Here is a 21,609-nt window from a genome sequence, read left to right as displayed (position 1 = left end):
TTTTTTTTTTTTTTTTTTTTTTTTGTTTATTTTATTTCATTTTTTGGCATTATTTGTATGATATCGTGCTCATTATCTCCTAGTAAGTACTGATTAGCACGCATAAACGTATAGCAGTTATCATTAACCGTATGTATGAATATATGGGTGAATATGCGAGGGCCGACTATAAAATTTAGCAAAATTTTTTCAAATTTTTGCCTGCAACTATAAAATTTGAAAAATCTTCGAGCTAAGACTCTTACGATCAGCTGACTTTGTTGTCCTGTCCATAATGCAAAGGGCAAAAGGGCTTGAAAAACTTTGATTGCTAAGCTTATATAGATTTATTACTGTAACGATATATAAAAAATTTATGAAATGTGTATAGTGTGCAAAAATATTCGTCAGAGATCCCCTATAGCATACATATTTTAGATCAGTGCACATTACCAAACAAATTTGCTTGAAATGTCATGATAGCCGTAATCGCAGAAACTCTGTTCAACAAAACAGACTTGAACTTGAGACTTGGCATTTTGGTCAATAATTCGTTTACATATTGTAAGGAAGCGTTTTTGCTTCCTTACGCAACACAAATCCGTCCGCTTAAAAGTCCACCCGCACTCCGCAGTCAGCAAGTCCGATCTGTCCACGCACATCGTTCTGTGAACAATACACGAGCAGCCTCCCCCAACATCAAATGCATAAAATCATAAAAACACGCACTAAATATGCCTCTACTTGTAAAGAGAAAATCGTAAAAACACACACTAAATATGCCTATACCGTATAAAGGGAAAATGTATGACTTTATAGGACAACTGACATCACGGATAGGGGATGTGACGGTTAGTATTAATCGCCATCCCTGAAAGACTTTGTAGGACAACGGACATCACGGATAGGGGATGTGACAGTTAGTATTAATCGCCGTCCCTGAAAGATTGGGTAGCACAATTGACACTATGGATGAGGGATGTACAGGCTAACTGAGGAACATTTTGTCTTTGTATTAACCGACGAGTAGCGAAACGGGGACACCCCGGCAGCAAATACGATCGATATATCGATCGTATTTATTTCCCTACGCCTCACAGCAGGGTAAGGTATTTCATTTTATCAAAACGTTTGCGATGCCCACCAGGAAACTTCAGAGATCCCACAAAGTGTATATATTCTTGATGCTTGATAATTGATTTAAGCATGCTCGTCTGTCCGTCTGTCCGCCTGTGAAATACCCGTTTTAAACATTCTCTTGACCGCAAAAATGAGGCTGACGATTTGAAATTTGGCAGAGACATTGGAAGTTCTCGTACGTGGATTGATACCGAATATGAGCCAAATCAGTCAAAGTATTAGTCTATAGTACCACGTAAATTGAGAACACATCCGTTTTCCAATTTCTCATTACTCGAAAACAAATGTATATCGATAGGCGATGCTAAAGTATTTATATAGCAATTGAAAAATCGACTGCGCCTACCCAACATCAACACTTCATTTGTTTTTTCAATGCGTTTATAACGCATGGAAAAAAGTTTCAAAAAGCCATGAAGTATATAAATTCTTGGACAATTTCAAATTACGAATGCACCTAAACATGTTCATCTATTCATCTGTCCATCTCTCCTGTCTGCGCAACTGCGTAGCACCTGTGCCGAACATTCTTCCGTTCGCAAACATGACGATATCGTTCAATTTTCAAAAGATACACTTACAAAGCCCACGCACCTATGCGGCAAAGGTTATTGTTTTGAAAATAAAGCAAATCAACCTCGCCCACTCCATATTGGAAAGCGTGAAAATTTAGTTCTTCAACTTTTTTTGTCATTTTCAGGATAACGGTGATGGGTATAAAAGATTCGGTTACGACCGAATACATTTTCTTTACTTTACTCTTTCCTATAATAGCTTTGATCGTTTATTGTCGGTTTGTTTGTTTTTTTTTTTTTTTTTTTTTTATCATTGACCTCTGACATACTTAAATTGGTCGAGCACAGACGCGTGTGAATTCTCTTTCCCAATATTGTGTTGTACGTCGACGTAAAGCAACAGCGATTTTTGACGTAAAATAAAAATATTTGAAAGCAACTGCCGAAAGATTCTCGTTTATCCGCGTCGAAGCAACGACATTCAATGCCCAGCAAGATTGCCACAAGATTGAAGCTCGCCGCTAAGAAAGCTTTCTTTCGTTCAGTTTTGTTCGTCACTAAGAGGATGTTCGCTATTTGAGAAAGTGAGGCCAAATATAAAATGTAATGGCAGCGTATATGTGCACAATCGATAAGTGTTAAGCCTTTACCGACTCTGCGCTCACTTCAAACAATGACCGTCGCACTGAGATTGGAATCCGTGGACACTAGTTTGGTGGTCGCGATTATTACCTATTCGGCTATTGATGCGGATAATATGGATTAGAGTCAAAACTCAGGACGCGCAAAAGTGCTTATGTGACGCAATATTAAAAATTCAGGGAATTTTTTTGATCAATCCTCGTAGATATAATATTTTATTATTATTAAAACGTAAACCGCAGCATGAAATGAAATATTTAAAATAAAATATATTTAACAAAAACGAACAAATAACAATAATAAAAACGCAAGAACTCGACAGTGGAGGCAACAACAACAACAACAACAAGCATAGTATCTTTTTTTTTTTTTTCTTTTTTTTGCAAAGAACTGAACACAGAGCTTATATTTTTACACTTCCGTTTCCGTTGTTGGTTTTGTTGCGCATACACAACAATTTACACACAATATTGTTGATAGCTTTATTGCTATTGCATTCATTCATTCATTTATGCACTGATTTCATTGTTGCATGTTTTCATTCCCCTTCCATTTATTCGCGTTTTTATTCCTTTTTTCCCACCGCTCTTTACCTTTTTTTTAATATATTTCCTTTGTTTATTCCATTTAACATTTCAGTACAAACAAACAAAAAAAAAAAAAAAAAGAAGATATTTTTTGGTTTTTTTATTTTACACATACAGTTCTTTTGTACCTGCCCACATATTTACACCTTCTTGCTTTTACATCATAATCTGTAACTTCCCTCCGAATCAATTTAGTTTTTACTTTTGTGTCTCGCGCTACCAAATATTTTTAAATATGTTATGAAAAATTAACTTTTACATTCTTCTTCGAGCAGGACCACCTGGACCACCAGGTCCACCTGGACCGCCTAGTCACAGTAGAATGCCACAACATGATCGGGATGAAGAGGAAGAAGCGCCGTACTATTCGGCCTCTTCAACGTGGAATATGCGCATTGTTCCGGGCGCGGTTACATTTCCCAATATTGATGAAATGACTAAGGTACGTACATGGCAGAGACCGCACTCTCACGACAAATCATCAACAATTGATTATATCATCATAGCAAGTGTGCATCTGGTATTTTCGCCAGTAATCCGCTTTCATTTTATTAAAACGGATTTTATGCTCTGTTCGTAGCCAAAAAATTGCAAGCATATTAATTTTGACAATTCGAATACATCCATACCGATATCGAGCATTTTTTCCGTCTACAACTAAACGGCTAAAACTAAAGCTTCGCGTATAATGTAGATAACTGTCAACTGTAGATAAAACTTAGACATAGCCCTTATTCCGTGAGTGGGAAAGGGCGTCCAAGATTCGCTTCAGCGTGAATGCCGATTTCTCTTAATTTTATTTCGCTTTATACCTTAACGCATGTCAACAATGCTGTTCAAGTACACTAAGTTTCTCATTGTGCCTATATTGTATATATGTATTTGATCAGTTCTTATGAAATATGAAATTTCGAGCCGTAGCCTTCCAAGCATCCAAGTGTACGACTGCTTCCATTAATGCCATTATTCAAATCTCAAATTAAAAAAGAAAAAAAAATAAACTTTAACCTAAAAGAGATATTATTTAAAAGTTTCGTTCCGAGGACACTTACAACTAACAACTGATGGACATTTAAAATTCGTCTTATGCCAAATAAACGACTCTTGCCTCGAATTTTGTTTCATAAACGTATTTCTTTTTTATTTATTTTTTATTATTAACAGAAATCCGCTATGAATCCGCCTGGTACTTTAGCTTATATTACAGAAGAGGAAGCTCTGTTAGTACGAGTAAATAAAGGTTGGCAATATATTGCGGTAAGTATTAAAATATATAGATATTTATATATTTATGTGATGTATGGAAGCATTTACGATAGAAAGATTACGTTTTTTTTTTTCAATTTTTTCATAGAATAGCTCTTCTAAATGTATTGAACAAATTTTTCTTTTGTGTGATAAATTGCTGTTCGGTATTGAATACAGCGATATCGCCTATTCATATTATATATATATATGTATATATATTTATAAAAATCGGCATTTCATTGAAATCAAAAGTCAAAATGTAAAAGAAATACATATTTAAAAAAAAAAAAAAAAAAAAAAAATTAATTCTAAAAAAATTCTTTCTATTTAAAGCTTTTAAAGTTATTCAACAAAAAATTGATTATAGAAGAATGAAGATGGAAATAGTTAGTAGAGGACCAATAGAGGATGAAACTTAGCAACAGTAACTACAAGTTAGTTAAAGAGAAGATGTACGCACATGTAAGAAGAACAAAAAGTACCGTAATATATTTGACAGAAGGAAATTATCGTAATAAAATAAATTTTCTTTTCAACCGCACATCTATAAAATCCTCCAAAAAGGCCATCAAATTCATATTGCAACTCAGAAAGCGCTAATCGAAAAAGAAATCCATCATTTTTTTGGGTAGGTGGCTGCAGTGTATCTCGTGAAGTATCAATCGAACAATCTCAGATTTATACATGGGAGAGGTGTTGTGTTCCATCAGAACACACACGTCCTTAGCAAATCGCCAGAAACTCCGGAAGCTTTGTTCGGTCGTCGTTCACCATACAATCCGGACTTGCCACCAAGCCATGTTCTTTGTGCATTAGTTGAATTCCATTTTTAACACACAATTGAATGGATCAAACAAAAAATAGCACAAGAACTTTTTTAATGCTAAATGTCACCTTTTCAACAACCATAAATTAGTGATCGTTTAATCGATACTTTACGAGATATCGATCTATCGAAAAAATGATGGATTTCGTTTGTCACAATCCATTATATTACTGTGATCAAACAAGAGAGTGATTCAGAAAAAGAAGAATTTTTGCTTACGTTGCGTTTAAAAGTACTCCTCCTCCATCAGCTTTCAATATTTGCTTTGATTTCGCTTTTATCTCCTCCAACCAAATTGAAACAGTGCCTCCGCAACGGCCTTTGGAGTTTATCAAATAGCTAGTAATTGACATGGGCCCCTGAATATATCACATAAATACCGCATCCATATAAGCCGCCCAGGCGAATAATATTAAGTTCAATTAAAATACGTTTGAAAGATCGTTGTTGATAGACTGTTGCAGCAGTTGATCGTTATATGTTAAACAGGAGCTTGAAGCAAACATTTCAGACAACACATAAGCTTTATCAACGTGGTAAGCTTTTTCAAACGCGATAATCTGTGCGTTGTGTCCTCCCGCAAGAGCGTTAGATAGGGTGTAAAAGTCGTTAGAGGAAACCATCCTGTCCACGTTTGGGCTTCGATAAACAAGATCCCAATTAAATATGAACGCAAAAGGGAATGAATAATGAATTTCACCTATAGAGAAGTGAATTCGAGGTTGTGTCTGTTGTCATTTTACGGTCACAATTTTACGGTAACAATTTTTTCGATGGCAGATGAAAGGACATTTTTCATAAGCTGTAACGAAATTTAGCGTTTCTTTGCAACATGGCTTGAATTTTCAAATATGACTACACAAACAGGGAGATGGACCATCACAGCTACAATCCGGAAAAATGAACTGACCGGAATATTAAATGGACGGACTGAAATGAGAGGTTTGTTAAGAATGTAATCGTGCTTCCGGATCGTTGGATTGTTAAGTTCGCGCCCGAAAAGAGTTGACAGCGCGAGATTGTTGTTTCACATAGTTTTTTCATCTTTTTTTTTTTTTTTTGCTGACGGTTTTCGCGGAGACGCTGAAGTGAAAGGAAGAAAAGAGGGACGAAAAACAAATGTCGGCACGTGTTGATCGGAAAAAAAAATAAAAATAAGAATGCTTGGATTATTAATTGTTCCATAAATTGAAGGTGATTTTCTTGTTCAAATTTTGCTGGTCATTGAGAAAAGTTGTCGAAAGAATATTTGCATTTTTAATAATAATAAAGTGATGTTTGTTACATGATTACTATGTGTATTCTGAAAATATATGGCAAGAAAAAATTGTCTTCGAATTTAAAAAAAGAAACGAAAAAAGGAAGAGAAATCTAATCAGAACAAAGGGCGTATGTGCAAGCAACCAAGAAAGGGACATCTTCTGCTTATTCTATTTAATTTAATTTATGCGGAAATAATACCGAATATTCGTCTAACTAATCAGAAAAACAAATAAACTAAAAAGTAATAACACAATTGCGATATTTATAGAAAAATTGCAAATTCTGCGAATCTATGATAACTATGATGAATATAAGTGAAAATCTTCACATCATCAGAAATTTATGTTGGCTTACAAGTCGGTTCGCATATTAATAACGCCACAGTTGAAAAACACATTTTTCAGAAGACAAATATCAACGTAATAATGCAAGTCTGTAGAGTGCTTGGCTACGATCGTGATTGAATGGTTTTGTCTCGAAAATCGCCTTGTGGGATACAGCCGAAGCGAAATAACTCCTCCACCACGATGGACTAGTCTCCTTTGTACCTTTGGCCTGTTCGTCTACATTCAATAGCACGAAAGCAAGGCAAATGAATAAATACATCTATGGCGTTGGGTGAGCTTTTCGATTATGGTTGCGATTCCGTATCCACAGTGTTTGTGGCTTTATCGTCCGCTATCCTAATTGGTCATTCTTCCAGTATGTTTTTGCTATTGGTCTATTTGCGTTTGGAAAAATTGACATAAGTCTCTCTATAATTTAGAGCCTTTGGCTTGATGACAGCCAAACTGACCAATAAATTAGTGATTGCTCATGTGACCAAACCCGAAATGGAATATTTCGATTGGGCTCTATTGGGTTCGAGTTTGTTGTTCCTTAACCAATATATTAATTGAGTAGTGTCCGAAATATATGGTTACTCTGGTCCACAATAATTTGGAACACTTCGGAGACTTAGTGCCTTACTGCGCATAAGTCAACTTGGAAAATATGTGCTCATTTACGAGTAGATCTATTTACTATAACCCACCCAACCTGCAGCCATCAACAGTTCTAGCGAAAAGAATGGCACCACTGCTCATCCAAGGGCTTCTCGTCAAACCAATAGGAAACATTAATCTCCGATGATTATGGTGCAGCGTATTTTAGAGAGAATTATGACCTTATTCTTTCACTGTATATAACCAGTTTTCCGAAACATCATAAGTGGGACCACCTAAATTTTGTATTAATTGCATTTATATTAAACAATCTATGTATAACAATTTATTATATAGAAGAGGAAGCCAGCTTAAAGGGGCCTCCCATAAACTCCCACAAACAAAAATCAATAGACAGGATGGGTATTGGAAGGCTCTAGAGGCACATAGGATCCGTATTCGGTAGGTTAGGGTTTCGTCTCTCCACATATTCGATAAGGGGCAAGTACGTGTACTTTCTTTTCGTTGTAACTCGCCTGACAGTGTCCGTGAGCAAAAATACCCTCTCACATCTCGCGACGTCGTTCGCTCAGCACTGAGACGTACGCCTCCATCCCTCTTATAGTGGCGCTGCACGGTTGCCTTAATATTTATATGGAGAACCGCTCTAGACACGAGAGGATATAGATAGATATAAAATTGGTGTAATGGTGTCGTTACATGAAACTAATTCTGATAGACATACACACACACACGCCCGATCACACCAAAAAGAAGCTCATCAACATGGGGCCACAACGCCAACCTAGGGGCACATACTACGGTTGCAAGGACCTAGGAACGTTTCATTCAATATACTGATGGACAAATAAACGAGAGACAGCGAGATGGCTAAATGCATTCACAACATTGCTCTGTTGAAATATTCAAAACAGTTGATATTTTATTTTTTTCGGGCAATTACTTCTGACTTTTTAACGTGTCAAAATTCCCTATTTAATCATAGGACAGTACAAGTGTTAAAAAATTAGAAAAAGTATTTTTATTTGTATCAAAGTTCGCTTTCCGTCATTAATCAGAAGAATAAGGAATTAACCAACCACACATCATTCCCAACAACAGTAAATTCTGCAACTGTCTTATCGCGTATTTTAGGGACACATTAACAGACTTAAGCACGCTCAACACCGTATCACATTACAAAGCACATCAATATAATATTATGGTGTATAGCCAGGGGGAAGAAAATTAATTTCACTAAAACTCTCTTAACAGGACTTGCAGCGCGTATTTTTCAATATTCTTATTACAACAAATAAAACAAGAGACATTCTTTACCTCTCTCTCTCTCCCTTCCTTTCTCATTCACTTTCTCTTTCTCTTACTCACTCACTCACTCAATCTTTGGTGGTAAATAAAAAATGTACAATTTACACTTATCAGTATCGACTAACATCACACAACAACAGTGACTCAAGAGCAGGTAATTTTTTAAGAAAATCAAATGAAGCTGAAAATTATTTTGAAATCAACAAAATAAAGCTTGAAATTAAATGCATTGAAGCGTAAAAGCATTTTAAATATAATTCACACATGCGAACCATGCCACCACATCTGCGTGTTTATACATACATATATATTTACATTTAGAGACATACGAAAATGTGTTTATATAACATATTATTCTTAATCTTCAGCCAAACAGCCAAACGCAAACGCTGTAACCCACCACATGCTAGTCGAATCAAATGTCAGTTAAATGAAATGAAAGAAATAAATAAAAAAAAAAAAAATAAAAAAATAAGAAGAGAAAAAACCAAAAGTAAAAAGGAATAAAATTACATTTAACTTCAGATAAAATAAATCAATATTTAATATAGAAATATTGGATAAATGGAGGAACATCAAAATGTATGTTCAAAAACACAGACATCCGCAGGAAAATAACTTTAGAAAGACATTCATGTTTATTTAATATATTAGAAAATATTGCAACACAAGCATGCATACATGCATTATTCATTTAAGTGTATATATCTGTTATACAGAGATGAATAGGAAATCTTGTTATGGTTAAGGACTTTGAAAAGAGCAAAGTAAATTTGAAGACAAATGCATATATGATGAGCTGCACGTTGTTCAATATACTTAACATTGCACATCCCTCCGTATATATATATATATATACATATATATATATACATATATATATATATATGCTTTTATGTGCATATATATGTCTGTATGCATGTTTGTGCATAAGTGGCAAATCCAAATATTATCTTTTGTGAAAATTGGCAGTTCCGCTTTCCTTTACTCAACAACTATTTACTTTAAATTTTATAGATGTTTGTGGATGGCGCTGGTCTTCCAAAGGCCAACGAAAAACTATAAAATAAAAAACAAAAACAAAAAAATTTAGTGAATTTATTTTGGGAAAATCGAAAAAAAAAAAAAATTAAATATACAAGCATTCGCCTGAAAGCCTAAATCCCCACTAACGACGCCATCAACCAATGCAATTTATATATATATATATAGACTTTTATTATTTATATATTATATATACACAAATATATATGTGTAAACATACCAATTATAATATAAAAATTATTTATATGTGCATTAAGTTATGCGAATAAAATCGCATGTTTCTTTCTTTTTCTTTAATATCTGAACACAGTCACACACAATAATCTAAAGAAAATAACTTTTGCAATAAACATGAAATAAGCCAACACACACACACACACACACACACACACAACTTATTCAATATATACATACTCTTGATAAGCTCTGTTGACGGAAACGTTTTAATCACGTTGATCCGCTTTTTAGATCTCTCTCCGTTCACGCAAGCTTGGTTTTTAAATTTTCTCTTATCACGTAAACGTAACATAATTAAGCAATGAACAAAAGTTTAGTCATTTTCCTCTAGTCAGAATTAGTACATAATGGAACTTGACGAGATATGTACATCCTCAGCAATCTCAGGCAATTATTGCAAACACAAAGTGGAGTCCAATACATTTAAATTTTACATGCATATATCTTTTACTTAGGCAGCGTATATGTATGGGTACAGCAAATAGTTTTCATATATTCATATAATCTAGACGTTATATATCCTCTGGAAGAAGTTATTTGCCGCATTTTACCGGCTGTTTAGTGGGCTCATATAAATTGCAGAAATCAAAAGAACCGCTGAAATAACCAAGAAATGAAAATATTTTTGTTTTCAAATTTTCGCTAATGGAATAGAATCACCCGCAGCTGATGTGCAACAAATTTTCAAAAATATACGATTGAAATGAATCATGCGATAGATGAACGATGAATGAAAATGACATTTAAAACAAACGCCCAAATCCTTTATATAATGTTATATATGCAAGAAAACAAACAAGTTAGTGAAAGAATTAAAATATGAGAGGAAACTTGATACGAGAGAAAATTATTTTCTTTTTCTAACCTTGCACGTCGCGATAATTCGGATCACCTACCATTTTCGCGTCGTATTCGCAGGCCAATCTTCATAGTGTTTCTTCCACAGCTTCGAAATATGATATCTCCGCACTCGTTAAGGCAAATTGGACACAGCTCAATAACTTTTCAACTTCAAGCATTTCAACCGAAAACTACGTTTTCTAAATAATAATCTTAATGCCGCTATAGAGACCCCGCTATAGAGCATCATAAAACACGGACGAAGAACTTCGCCAGAAGCCAGAAGACAAATGCGCAAAAATGCAATCATGTACGAAGAGGAAGCATTTACAGTTTGGCATCTTGACAACTCAAACGACCAAATTAATCTGTGCGACCAACAATGCTATGCCGCAAAAAAGCTCTACACCTATTCAAGTCTTTGCCGCACCAAAAAGCAGCAAAAGCGTCTGCTCTTATGTGAAAAGAATTGAAAATGAACCCATCGCCTCGATTCTGATTGTCCTTAAAGTCAACTAAAAAGCGTCAGAGGTGCTCGCTCGTGTGAAATGTTTGCTTCGAATTCCTATTTAGCGCATAGCAATTAACCACAGCCACCACTCGAAAGGGTAACATGTTCGATGCTTGGATAATTCTTAGGAATGAGGGCCGCTAAAAAAGTCCTCGGCAAAGGCGTCCGGGACCAAGAACGGCATCTCGGTCATAGTTCTCAAAAAAAAAAAATGTGCCGTCATACTTGTTGCACTATAACCCAAAGCAATGAAAATAGTCATAGTCAATGACCATCTGACCGTCGATGCACCAACCAGAATCCAACGAAATAATTAGCGATAGACAGCGATCGGTCTACCGATGACCTGTTTTCCGAGCCTACCATTTAAAAGCACATTCTCTGTTAGCATTTAAGCGAATGCATTTATAATGCTGGTGTACCCATTAATCATATGCTAAAAGCAAACTAATTTTATTTGCGTCTAAGACATACATATATATATATATATATATATATATAATCAAGACGCACGGATTCTTCTGATTACTTACAATCAATTCTCTTCGGGTGAATGTCAGCCTGAATTTAATTATATTTTTTTTTTCCAAATTTTTTCACTTCTCAAAGTTGACACATTTGCTGCCCATGTGAACAATTGTTGGAAAAGTAATCGTCAAAACACAAAGAGTAGGAAGAAAAGAAAAGTTCGATGTTATCTAAATCGTAAAGGTTTTTGCGTAGGTGATTGCGGGAAAGCCCGAATACACTTTCGAAACGATGTAATGTATTTGAAAATTCAATTTCAAGGCCAGGATTAGAGAGAACAGTTTGAGGGCATGCAAAATGTTGAGCTTTGTAAATCCGCTGAAATTTCCAATATCTCGAGCATTAAATAATATTCAAGCATTCAGCAGCATTGTAATGTAAGTCTTTCGCGAGATATATATGTGTGCGTATATGTGTAACTATGTTTATTGTTTATTGTTTTCGTATTTAATCATTCTGAGCTTTACTTACTGCACTTATGATTGATTAGTATGAACAGTGAAGCGTTTAAAACTGTTAATTCATTCTACCGTAAATGAACATATGATCTATAGCTTTATGACGCGTAAAATGAAATTGATGTCTCGCTCGTGCCGCTTTGACTACATTAGTTAAGGGTACGATGCAAATGTCAATAAATAGAAAATAGATATATAAGATTAAAACGAATTTTTTTTCGAAAAACAAGCGACAGAAATTAACTTATTTTTCAAATATTATAAAGCAACTTAAAGAAGAAAAACTGATATCTAGAATACTTTTCCAGCACTTGGTCTTCCGTTTTTATTTTTTTAAACTTTACCATTATTCTTTTTGTATCATTTTTATTTTTTTTACTTTTTTGTCTCTTTTAACAATTCGAAGAGATAAAAAATTGCATGCATGTAATTGCACATATAAACATCATCGTGCTTTCCACCCCTCCATACTCGGTTTCTCATTTTTATTTAGTTTTGTTTTCTTTTGTGCTTTTTTTTTTTTTTTTTTTTTTTTTTTTTTTTTTTTTTTTTTTTTTTTTTTAAAAAATAATTAAGTCTCTTTTTCTTCTTTTCTTTTTACCTAACACTTGAATAAACTCCTTCAACTATATAAATGCTAGAGCTACTACATAATCGTAGTAGTGGTAGAAAATCTTCTCTTTGCCACGTCATATAAACCGTTATTAGTGTTGAGTGAAAAGTACAAGCAAAAGAAGCTGCTGATGCAGGAAAAACTTGAGTAAAAAATTGAATATTTATTTTACGAATTAACTTTGAGAAGCTAAATTGAATTCAAATCGATTGAGATTCTCCGTAAAAAGGCGAAAGACGAACACAAAAAATATATATAAAATCACACACAAAAAATAAAATGAAATTTCCGTTATAAGCAAAGAAAGAAAACATGGGCAATACGAGAAGAAAAAAAAAAAAAAAACTTTATCGTTATCCGTTTGCTATTGATAATGAAAATGGCCAAAAAAAATAAATAAATAAGTAGCGAACAGCAAGCAAAAGAACAAAATTTTGTTTATTCCTTATAATGTAATCATTGAAATGAAAGAATATTTTTCATTCCTTTGAAGACACAGCGACGCGAACTGAAATACTAAAAGGGAAGAATCTTTTTTATTGACATACAATCGAAAAAATAAAACAACTTAACATCGTACAGATGGCTAATAAGAATTTCTTAAAATTGATTTTAAACTTGATAAACTGTAATTCAATTACGATTAAACGTCGAACAAGTTTTCCAAAAGTACGCGTGTCTGCAAACCAAAAAGAGCAAATAAATAAATAAATAAATAGATAAACTGAAATCTATTGTAGAAATCCGTTATATTAAGCAAAAGTATAAGATGCGAAATATTGTGTCGATTGTCCTCTTGACAGCAATCAAATACAATCATATAAATGCATATCAAAGCTGCATCTGCTATAATTTATATATCAGTGTCCCCCGTATAAGACGGTCAATTAATTCCATTCCATATAGCAAAACCGTGTTTTGTGAAACAATTCTATTTATTTATTTCAACTAAGATGTAATACATAAAATAATTAATATTAAATTTAAATATTTATATAAGTCAACTCAATGTGTACCGAATTGTATTGAAATCTGTATTATTTTTTTTTTTTTTTTTTTTGTTCTATCGAAGGCGCGTTAGACGAAACTTTCAAATAATATAATAAATTGATGAAAGATGTAGCGTGTTGCATCGAAACTAAGTGTTAACGTGTTAAGCCTTATGACAGCTCAAACACCATTCCCAATATACATTTCCGCATGAGTAGCCAAATAGATAAGTAAAATCGTGGCTAGCAGATTAGTCTTCGCGGATTCAAACGCCAAACGTGTGGTAAAGTTTACTTTTATCGTAGCTACAGTGCGGGCATGACACTCAACTATTAGGCAAGCATCGACAAGCACCGCACATCTATATCTCTCTTTGCTTACTTCTTTCTGACCATCACCGGTGTCGGTACGCGGATAGAGGACACCTCTTGAATGATTAGTCATATCCAAAAAAAAAAAAAAAAAAGACAATAATACATACATATATATATATATATATATATATAGATGAGAAAGTAAGTTAACTTCAAGTTTCCACGAAAAGAAAATATAAAATTCAACCTTATGATGAAACATGGAAAAGTTGAAAAAAAGAAAATTTTTATAATAATTAATTCCCATCAGATTCTAGTCACTTTATGTTTTCTCAAAGCTGGTTGAAATTCCTCTTGTAAAGTAACAGTAGAAGCAAACGGAATTGAAAAGGCACCAATCGAACCACATACTTGATTGTTTGAGATCGTGTTATATCAAAACCGTGCAAAAAATTTTTGTGCCATACTTATGCTGTTACGAAAATCCCAAATCCAGTTAATGTCAGCCAAGTAATTTTCGTAATAATAAATTCCCTAAAGAAGGAAAAACCAAATGAGCATTCGCAGGCGCCTCATGCAGCTGCAGGCCGATGAAAACGATTGGCGGAAAAGCAGGCTGGGATTAGAAATAAAACCATAAATTTAGGTAGAATAAGATGCTTGTCAAATTGTATATAAATAGAATATTTATGAAAAATAGGGTTAGTCTGGCAAGAACGTAGAAGCTGAGAGTACGGCCAAAAATAAATTGTAAATAAATATTCCTACCGTTTTGAAGGAAAAAGTAGTAAAACAAAAGAACTTTGAAGTGCATTTCTCTTGAACAAAATTTCCACGATCTAGTGATACGAACTGTATCTTAGTAAAAGCGAATTTCATAACAATACGAAACGCGTTAGCCAATTACAGCGTTGCACGGGGGACGTCTGCATAACGTCTGTAAGTTACTGATAACGAAATTTTAAAAAAATTTTTGCCAATACTTAGCCAATTGCAAATATATTTTCTCATGGGTAAGGCCCGGGGTTTCGATTTGATTTAAGAACTCAAATTAAGCAGATAAGGGTTAGAATTAAACTTCCAGTCTTAATAATACTTTGCCAGCCAGCAACAAACGATAGTAGGACTGACGGACGTCTGCAGACGTTGGGCATAATCATAAAAATATGCCCAGATCTTAAGTGCACTTTGAAAACAAGGCGGCAGAGCTGCATTTCGTACTTCGTGGTGCCTTATCTTGAATTTTTTGACATCGAACATCCAAAGGCCTACTTTTTGACTGGAAGTATATTATGTATTATAGATAATTTTGCTTGCACTGCCTAGAAATACACATCAGAATCTCTAGCCAACAAATGCAAACATTCTTGGTGATTTTGTCGCTCTATCTGTCCATCAATATTTATTATAAGCTTTCTGATCGATGGTGGCTTTATTGGTGGGAGAAAAGATTTTTTATACTATGACAAGGAAACTGCTCTGATAAAAAAAATCATGGTACGCATGTATAGAGAAAACATCAAAACTAAAATTATAAATAAAGTTTCCATCTTATATTCTTCAATAGCTACTACTGAAAGCCACCACGCTTGATATCGAAAGCTTACATAAATGATATTTAAAAATAGCGACCACTTCATCGGAATGAAAATCGGTCAAGTATTGTTATAATCGGCTGACTAAATACACCAACAATGAAAAAGGAGATGCCGTTCTCGTACGTTTTGCTTAATCGGTGGAAATTGAAGATGCATCGGCAAACAGGCAAGCACACGCTATCTTAACTGCATATGTACATATCCCCTCGTTAAGACATAAATAGCTGAGACAAAAAAAACAGTTAGTTGTCGTTACAATCTTAACACGCGCCACACGGCAAACGGTACACGGACTTTCATATACCGGTAAAGAGAATTAATTCAATGGCTGAAGGCTTATTAAAAATATCTAAACGTTAAAAGGCCATCTTGAGGTCGTGCTATTCGGTTATTTCCCGCGAATAGTGATTTTGTAATTAACGGCTCTCTACCATTAGATGGAAAAAGCGTGGCAGATTGGCAATATTTCCTTTAAACCTAATTAACACTTTATGCAGCCATACCATAGCATCTTTAATTTTCCATAAATTTGTAATTTTTTCCATAATTTTCTTCCATAAATAATTAAATTTTCATACTCTCCTAGTCGTCAATCATGCTTACGAGCTGTCTTAAAACTTTATTAAGACGTTTATTGTTTTCCTGCCTTTTTTTTATTTTTTTTTTGTTTTTTTTTGTTGACTTTTCCTTCTTCTTCTTTTTTCATGTCTTTTACTTTCACTTCCCTGATTTTCTGTAATTCTTAATTACACATATTCTTAACTATTTCAACTGCTATCTTTCTCTCCCTCTTTCTTTCTCGTTTTCTCGCTTTCTCTGCAGATATACTATATATAAATTTCCCTGTCCAGACAGTAGTATAATAAAACTTAAGCGAAAACAAAAATAGCAACAAATTTTCGTTTAAAAAGTTTTTTTTGTTCTGTAGAAATTGATTACTTTGATATGGCTGGAAAACAATTATCAAAGAGTAAACAAAAGTTTTTCTTTTTATGGATTTTTTCAGTTAGCAAAACTAATTAATATGTAAAGCTAAGATCGAAAACATTTTCAAGAGCTGAAGCTAAATTTTCCAAAACAACATTTTGGTCTTAATAATTATCACGTTGCAGACTAAGGTGACAGCTTAACAATGAAACGTAGCAAGAAAATACAAGCCGGCTTACGCATAAGCGTTCATTAATTTTTTTCTGCAGTTGATCTTGTTTGCCTAAAAGAATGATATCACATGCACACACTTTAAACATACACAATATAATTAATTTAATGACTTACTTGCAAAATAAGAACGAAACCGAACAAAATGCAACGATACGCAATCACATATAAATTTATAAAAATAAAAAAAAAATAATAACAATGTAAAAGAATTAACAAAATATTACTTTTATATATATGAGAAATTTATGAAAATTGTAAAATATAAGTGAAAAATATGCATTTGATTCGTGTTATCGTGTTCGTCCCTGGAACGCATACACATACAAGCCGTTAACGAATATGCGTACAAACCGAAATTCATAATACAAATTGCAAAGCACGCTTTGAATTCAAATTTATTTTCAATTTTTAAAAGTTTAATTTTATTATACGTTGAACAATTGGAATTATTCTCTAGTTAGGTTAAAATTTTTAATTGTTAGGTTTTACGGAAAACGATATTAGGTTATGAGCGAGACAAAGGGGCTTCCAAAGTTAATACCGGAACGAAAGAAATTTCATTAACCCAGCATATCCATATAGTTTTGAAAAATCAATGAATATACAAATATGTTACTTTTTTATCCATCGTAATCCTTTCATTGCATTCTTAAATACTTATTTGTAGAATCATTTAAGCGAATAGAAAAAAAAGATTAATAAATATTTCTTTAAAATTGTGCAATCGTTTCTCACATTAATATGCCACTACATGGCGTATGAGTAATATTTTGAATTTGATATGAACACGACACAGCTTATCATTATTATTATTATTATTATTATTATAAATTTAGCCAGAGAATGAATTCTAAGCCTAAAATCTTAAAGCACTAGTATTGAAGGCTTTCGGCTTTAAGAGAAACTCTACCGCACTTGAGATTTGAATCCACGACCATTGAGACTAGTATCTCATATTTATCTCAGTATTTATAACAGACCTTAAAGAATTATATATATATATATATATATATATATATGTCGATTTTACTTGATGGTGGAAAGAATTTAAGATTCGTATCAAATTACGCACAGAAGGCCTTTTTTTATTTTTTGTTATTATTATTTTTTTTTTTGTAATGTTCTCTATTGTTAATTAATTGCAAAACAATTAAAATTCTAATTAGGTTTTGATTAGGTTTCGTTGCCATAGCTAAGTAAATTCATGTGTTAAGATGTAAATTGTCAGCTCATGTCATATTAACATAGTTCGCTCACTTTATAACTCTCTGGTTTTGTGCTAAATTTTTGTGCATGCTAGCTAGAGATAATAATGGTTATGCTAAAGTAACATATTATGTTTGTTGTCTGTTCGTATGCTGTTGCTGGGACATTTTCTGTTCATGTGCTTTGCAACTTAAAGTAAAACAGACTAATTAGATTTTAGGAGAAAGCATAAGTTAACTGTCTTAAGTTTTGCAAAGGGTAATTAAAACTTTTATCATTATCTGGTTGTTACAAATTTCGAGAAACAAGAAACAAAAAAAACAAATTTTCTTTTTTCTCTATTATACAAATTAAATTTTTACATGACTAACAACTGTCTCTACGAAATCCTTTTACAAAAATATTTGACAAATTTCGTAAAATTTATTAAACAACTTTTTTACGTAAACATGTCATATTTACGTGACTTTTTTCTTACGTTTTACAAAAAAAAAGTCACGTGCTCTTCTTCTTTCGAATCAAAAACCTCATATATTTTTTATAAAAAATAAATAAATCAAAACATGAGAAGTGTCAGTCATTCTTTATTGATTATATTTATACTTGAAATTCTTGCATAAAAAAAAATTTTTAAATGTTATTTATTTATTATTTGTTTATAATTTATTTAAGGACACATGACGAGGTCTTATATAATAATTATAGGGCACTGGTGAAACAAATTACGATATTATGAGATATCAATGGGATCAAAAGCTAATAAGTTCTGCTCTCTGAAAGTTTTTCATTTTAACTTTGCATATTTAACATAAGCTATATGAGTTCTTATACAGGCACACGATTTCTGAAATACTTTATCGATGAACTTAACAATCCACATAAACGATATATTTGACTTGTAGCTCTTCGATTTTCACATTTTTCCTTCTTACATAGGCCCATTAATTGCACAATCGCGTCAGGCGCTCGGATTCCTTCATTGTCATTATAAAGTAAGCTCGTCCATCTATAAAGGCAGCGCCTATGGCAAATCTCCACGCACTTTCATATTTCGAATATCTAGTTGGGAGAATTGTTATCCCCATAAAGCATATATAAATCGTCGTGTTTCTATTGAAACATATTTTCATTGGCTTAATTGAATGAAGGGTTTGTCCATAAAATGCTATTCAATTTTGGAAACTCGGCGACAATTATATACATTTATAATCAGCCATCGAATGAAGAGAATTCCTTTCTGTCTTGGCATCGTAACGTATTGGGAGAAGATGAGCAGCTATAATTGATAATCTATGCTACATACATCATCACATGACATTCGAGAGAAATGAAACCTTTGATCGTCTTCTTACAATTAATTGATATATATATATATGTTTATATATATATTCGAACCATACGAAAGAGAATTGAATGAATAATAAAACTAACTAAAATAAAATAAAAATATTATTGAATTTGATCGAATTTACATAGTAAGTGGTTCTTAGGACAACTGTATGAGAATTTTTCGCATTTACTGGATACGCTTGTAATTTATTGAGGGAAATGCAAGGGAGTCGAAGTTTTTGGCTTCTTGTTTTTTTATCTAATACGAAAAGGCCTTGTCTTTTCCTTCGGTTAAATTTAGTGTACCTGATAATTTATGGCCCCTCAAAATACATGTTTTAATCCACTGTTTTAAACTAACGCCGTGTGGTCGTCTGGAATATTATTGAACAGATAAGTTTGTTTCATTATACTTCATGAATAGCTAGACTGTCATCACGAGGTTTGCAAGTGCGATAAATTCGGGCGAAAACCAGAACACTGACCATGTATGTATAAGTTGTATATGAAGTAATTTTCATATAATTAAATGTTCTCCACTATTGTATATTTGATAAGCGTTTCCTTCACGCTTGGAAATCGCCATATATATGTGTTTCTATTAATATCCTCGATGGTTACAGTGGTTAAATGAAATGCCTTTGTACTCATTTGTATATATCATGTGTTTCATGTATAAAAATTATGTTTATATCAACCACAGAACGCTGAGGGGCATATTCATTTAGTCAAAATGTTTGCGACGCCCTGAAGTAAGCTTTGCACAAAGTAAATATATTCGTTATCAGTATCTAATTTGAATCGTTTTAAGCTTGTCCGTCTCTCCGTATATGTAATGCCTGTTGTAAACATTCTCCGAGCCCCAAAATAAAGCTATCGACTTCAAATTTGGAAGAAACTGTGGCAGTCCTTGCACGCACGTTGGCATTGAAAATGTATATATATATGTGTTTCTATTAATATCCTCGATGGTTACAGTGGTTAAATGAAATGTTTTCGCCAGCTTTAATGACTGACAAGAGATTTGTTTTATAATAATAGCAATAATAATAATAATAATAATAATAATAATAATAAATTCCGAAATAAACTCGCAATTTCATCATTTACCGTTTTTTCGCGGCATTAGCTTTTATATAATAAAATATGTGCATTCTTTTATTTTAATAATTTTATTTGCGTTTTAATTGTTAAATAACCATTGAATTGTCATGCTTAACCATTAACTTCATTCTATCATAAACATTTGCAATATACTGGCGTGCGTATATATATATATGTATACGCGCAATCATATGGAGAAAAATTTGCAAAATAAAATAAAACAAAACATAATTAAAATGTCATTTAGTTATGTTGATATTTTATAATTATCATTTTACTTCCCTCCTACCGGTCTATATCCATTCACTTTCTCTCTCTTCGTCACCCTACATATATCATATCACTCTATATATATATATATATATATATATATGGCTTCCTACTTCTATTACTCTTAGCCTTTGCATCTGCTTTTCATCATATTGTTTACTATTGTCCTTCTCTTCGTTTTCACGGTGCTATGCTATAATTAAAATAAGTGCTCTATCGATGGTTGCTTTTCGATTTTTATTTGATTACATATACAAATATTTATTTTATATAACATATCACTCAATAAGTAAGTCTTCTCTGCGACATATATATGGCGTCACTATTGCCAGATCCATATAATTTCGAATGAATTGATTATTCAGGGCGTTGTTTGTTTCTTAGTGAATGAAATTTGATATATGAAATCGCTTAAATCGGCCGATTGGATAGCAAACGGCGAAAGCCGTCCAAACCGCGCGAAAAAGTAATGTCACTTGAACAACGGTAACTTGTAAACCGATAATCGACAAATGTCATGAAATTTGAACACGATCGTATCAACCACTGTTGCTATATGCACATATGCCAGACCGATGATTTATTGAGTGATTTAGCAGATATATAATATTATACATATATATATATATATATATATATGAATATGCATTGACTTTGGTGCGTACATATGTTGTCTATGAATTTGTTGAGTTTAAAAAAAAAAAAAAAAAAAAAAACAAAACTCTTTCTTAAAAAAAAAACTATAATAATATATATATATATATATATATATATATATATATATTTGTAATGTGAAAACTCTGTACAACATTGCTTTGAAATTGTATACAAACTTTCTATTGTTCAAATTTTACACTCGCCGTCACCGTAAACCGAATTACATTTATACTGCTATAGCTATTGTTTGTGACATACACAATTACGCTTCATAAATCCTATAAGCTATGGATTATT

General features: G+C 32.9%; 1 protein-coding gene across 1 annotated transcript in view; it reads left to right on the top strand.

Annotated features, from left to right (window-relative positions):
• The window catches only part of LOC119644979 (collagen alpha-1(XV) chain), a 448,380-nt gene that overhangs the window by 348,828 nt on the left and 77,943 nt on the right, over positions 1-21,609 (top strand). The window contains exons 17-18 of the mRNA XM_038044722.1: positions 3,126-3,305; positions 4,028-4,120. Of these exons, the coding sequence (XP_037900650.1) occupies positions 3,126-3,305; positions 4,028-4,120 (273 nt within the window). The remainder of the gene's footprint in view (positions 1-3,125; positions 3,306-4,027; positions 4,121-21,609) is intronic.

The sequence above is a fragment of the Glossina fuscipes genome, unplaced genomic scaffold (genome assembly GCF_014805625.2).
Source record: "Glossina fuscipes isolate IAEA_lab_2018 unplaced genomic scaffold, Yale_Gfus_2 1, whole genome shotgun sequence".
Taxonomy (NCBI): Eukaryota; Metazoa; Arthropoda; class Insecta; order Diptera; family Glossinidae; genus Glossina; species Glossina fuscipes.
This window is presented reverse-complemented; position numbering and strand designations above follow the sequence as displayed.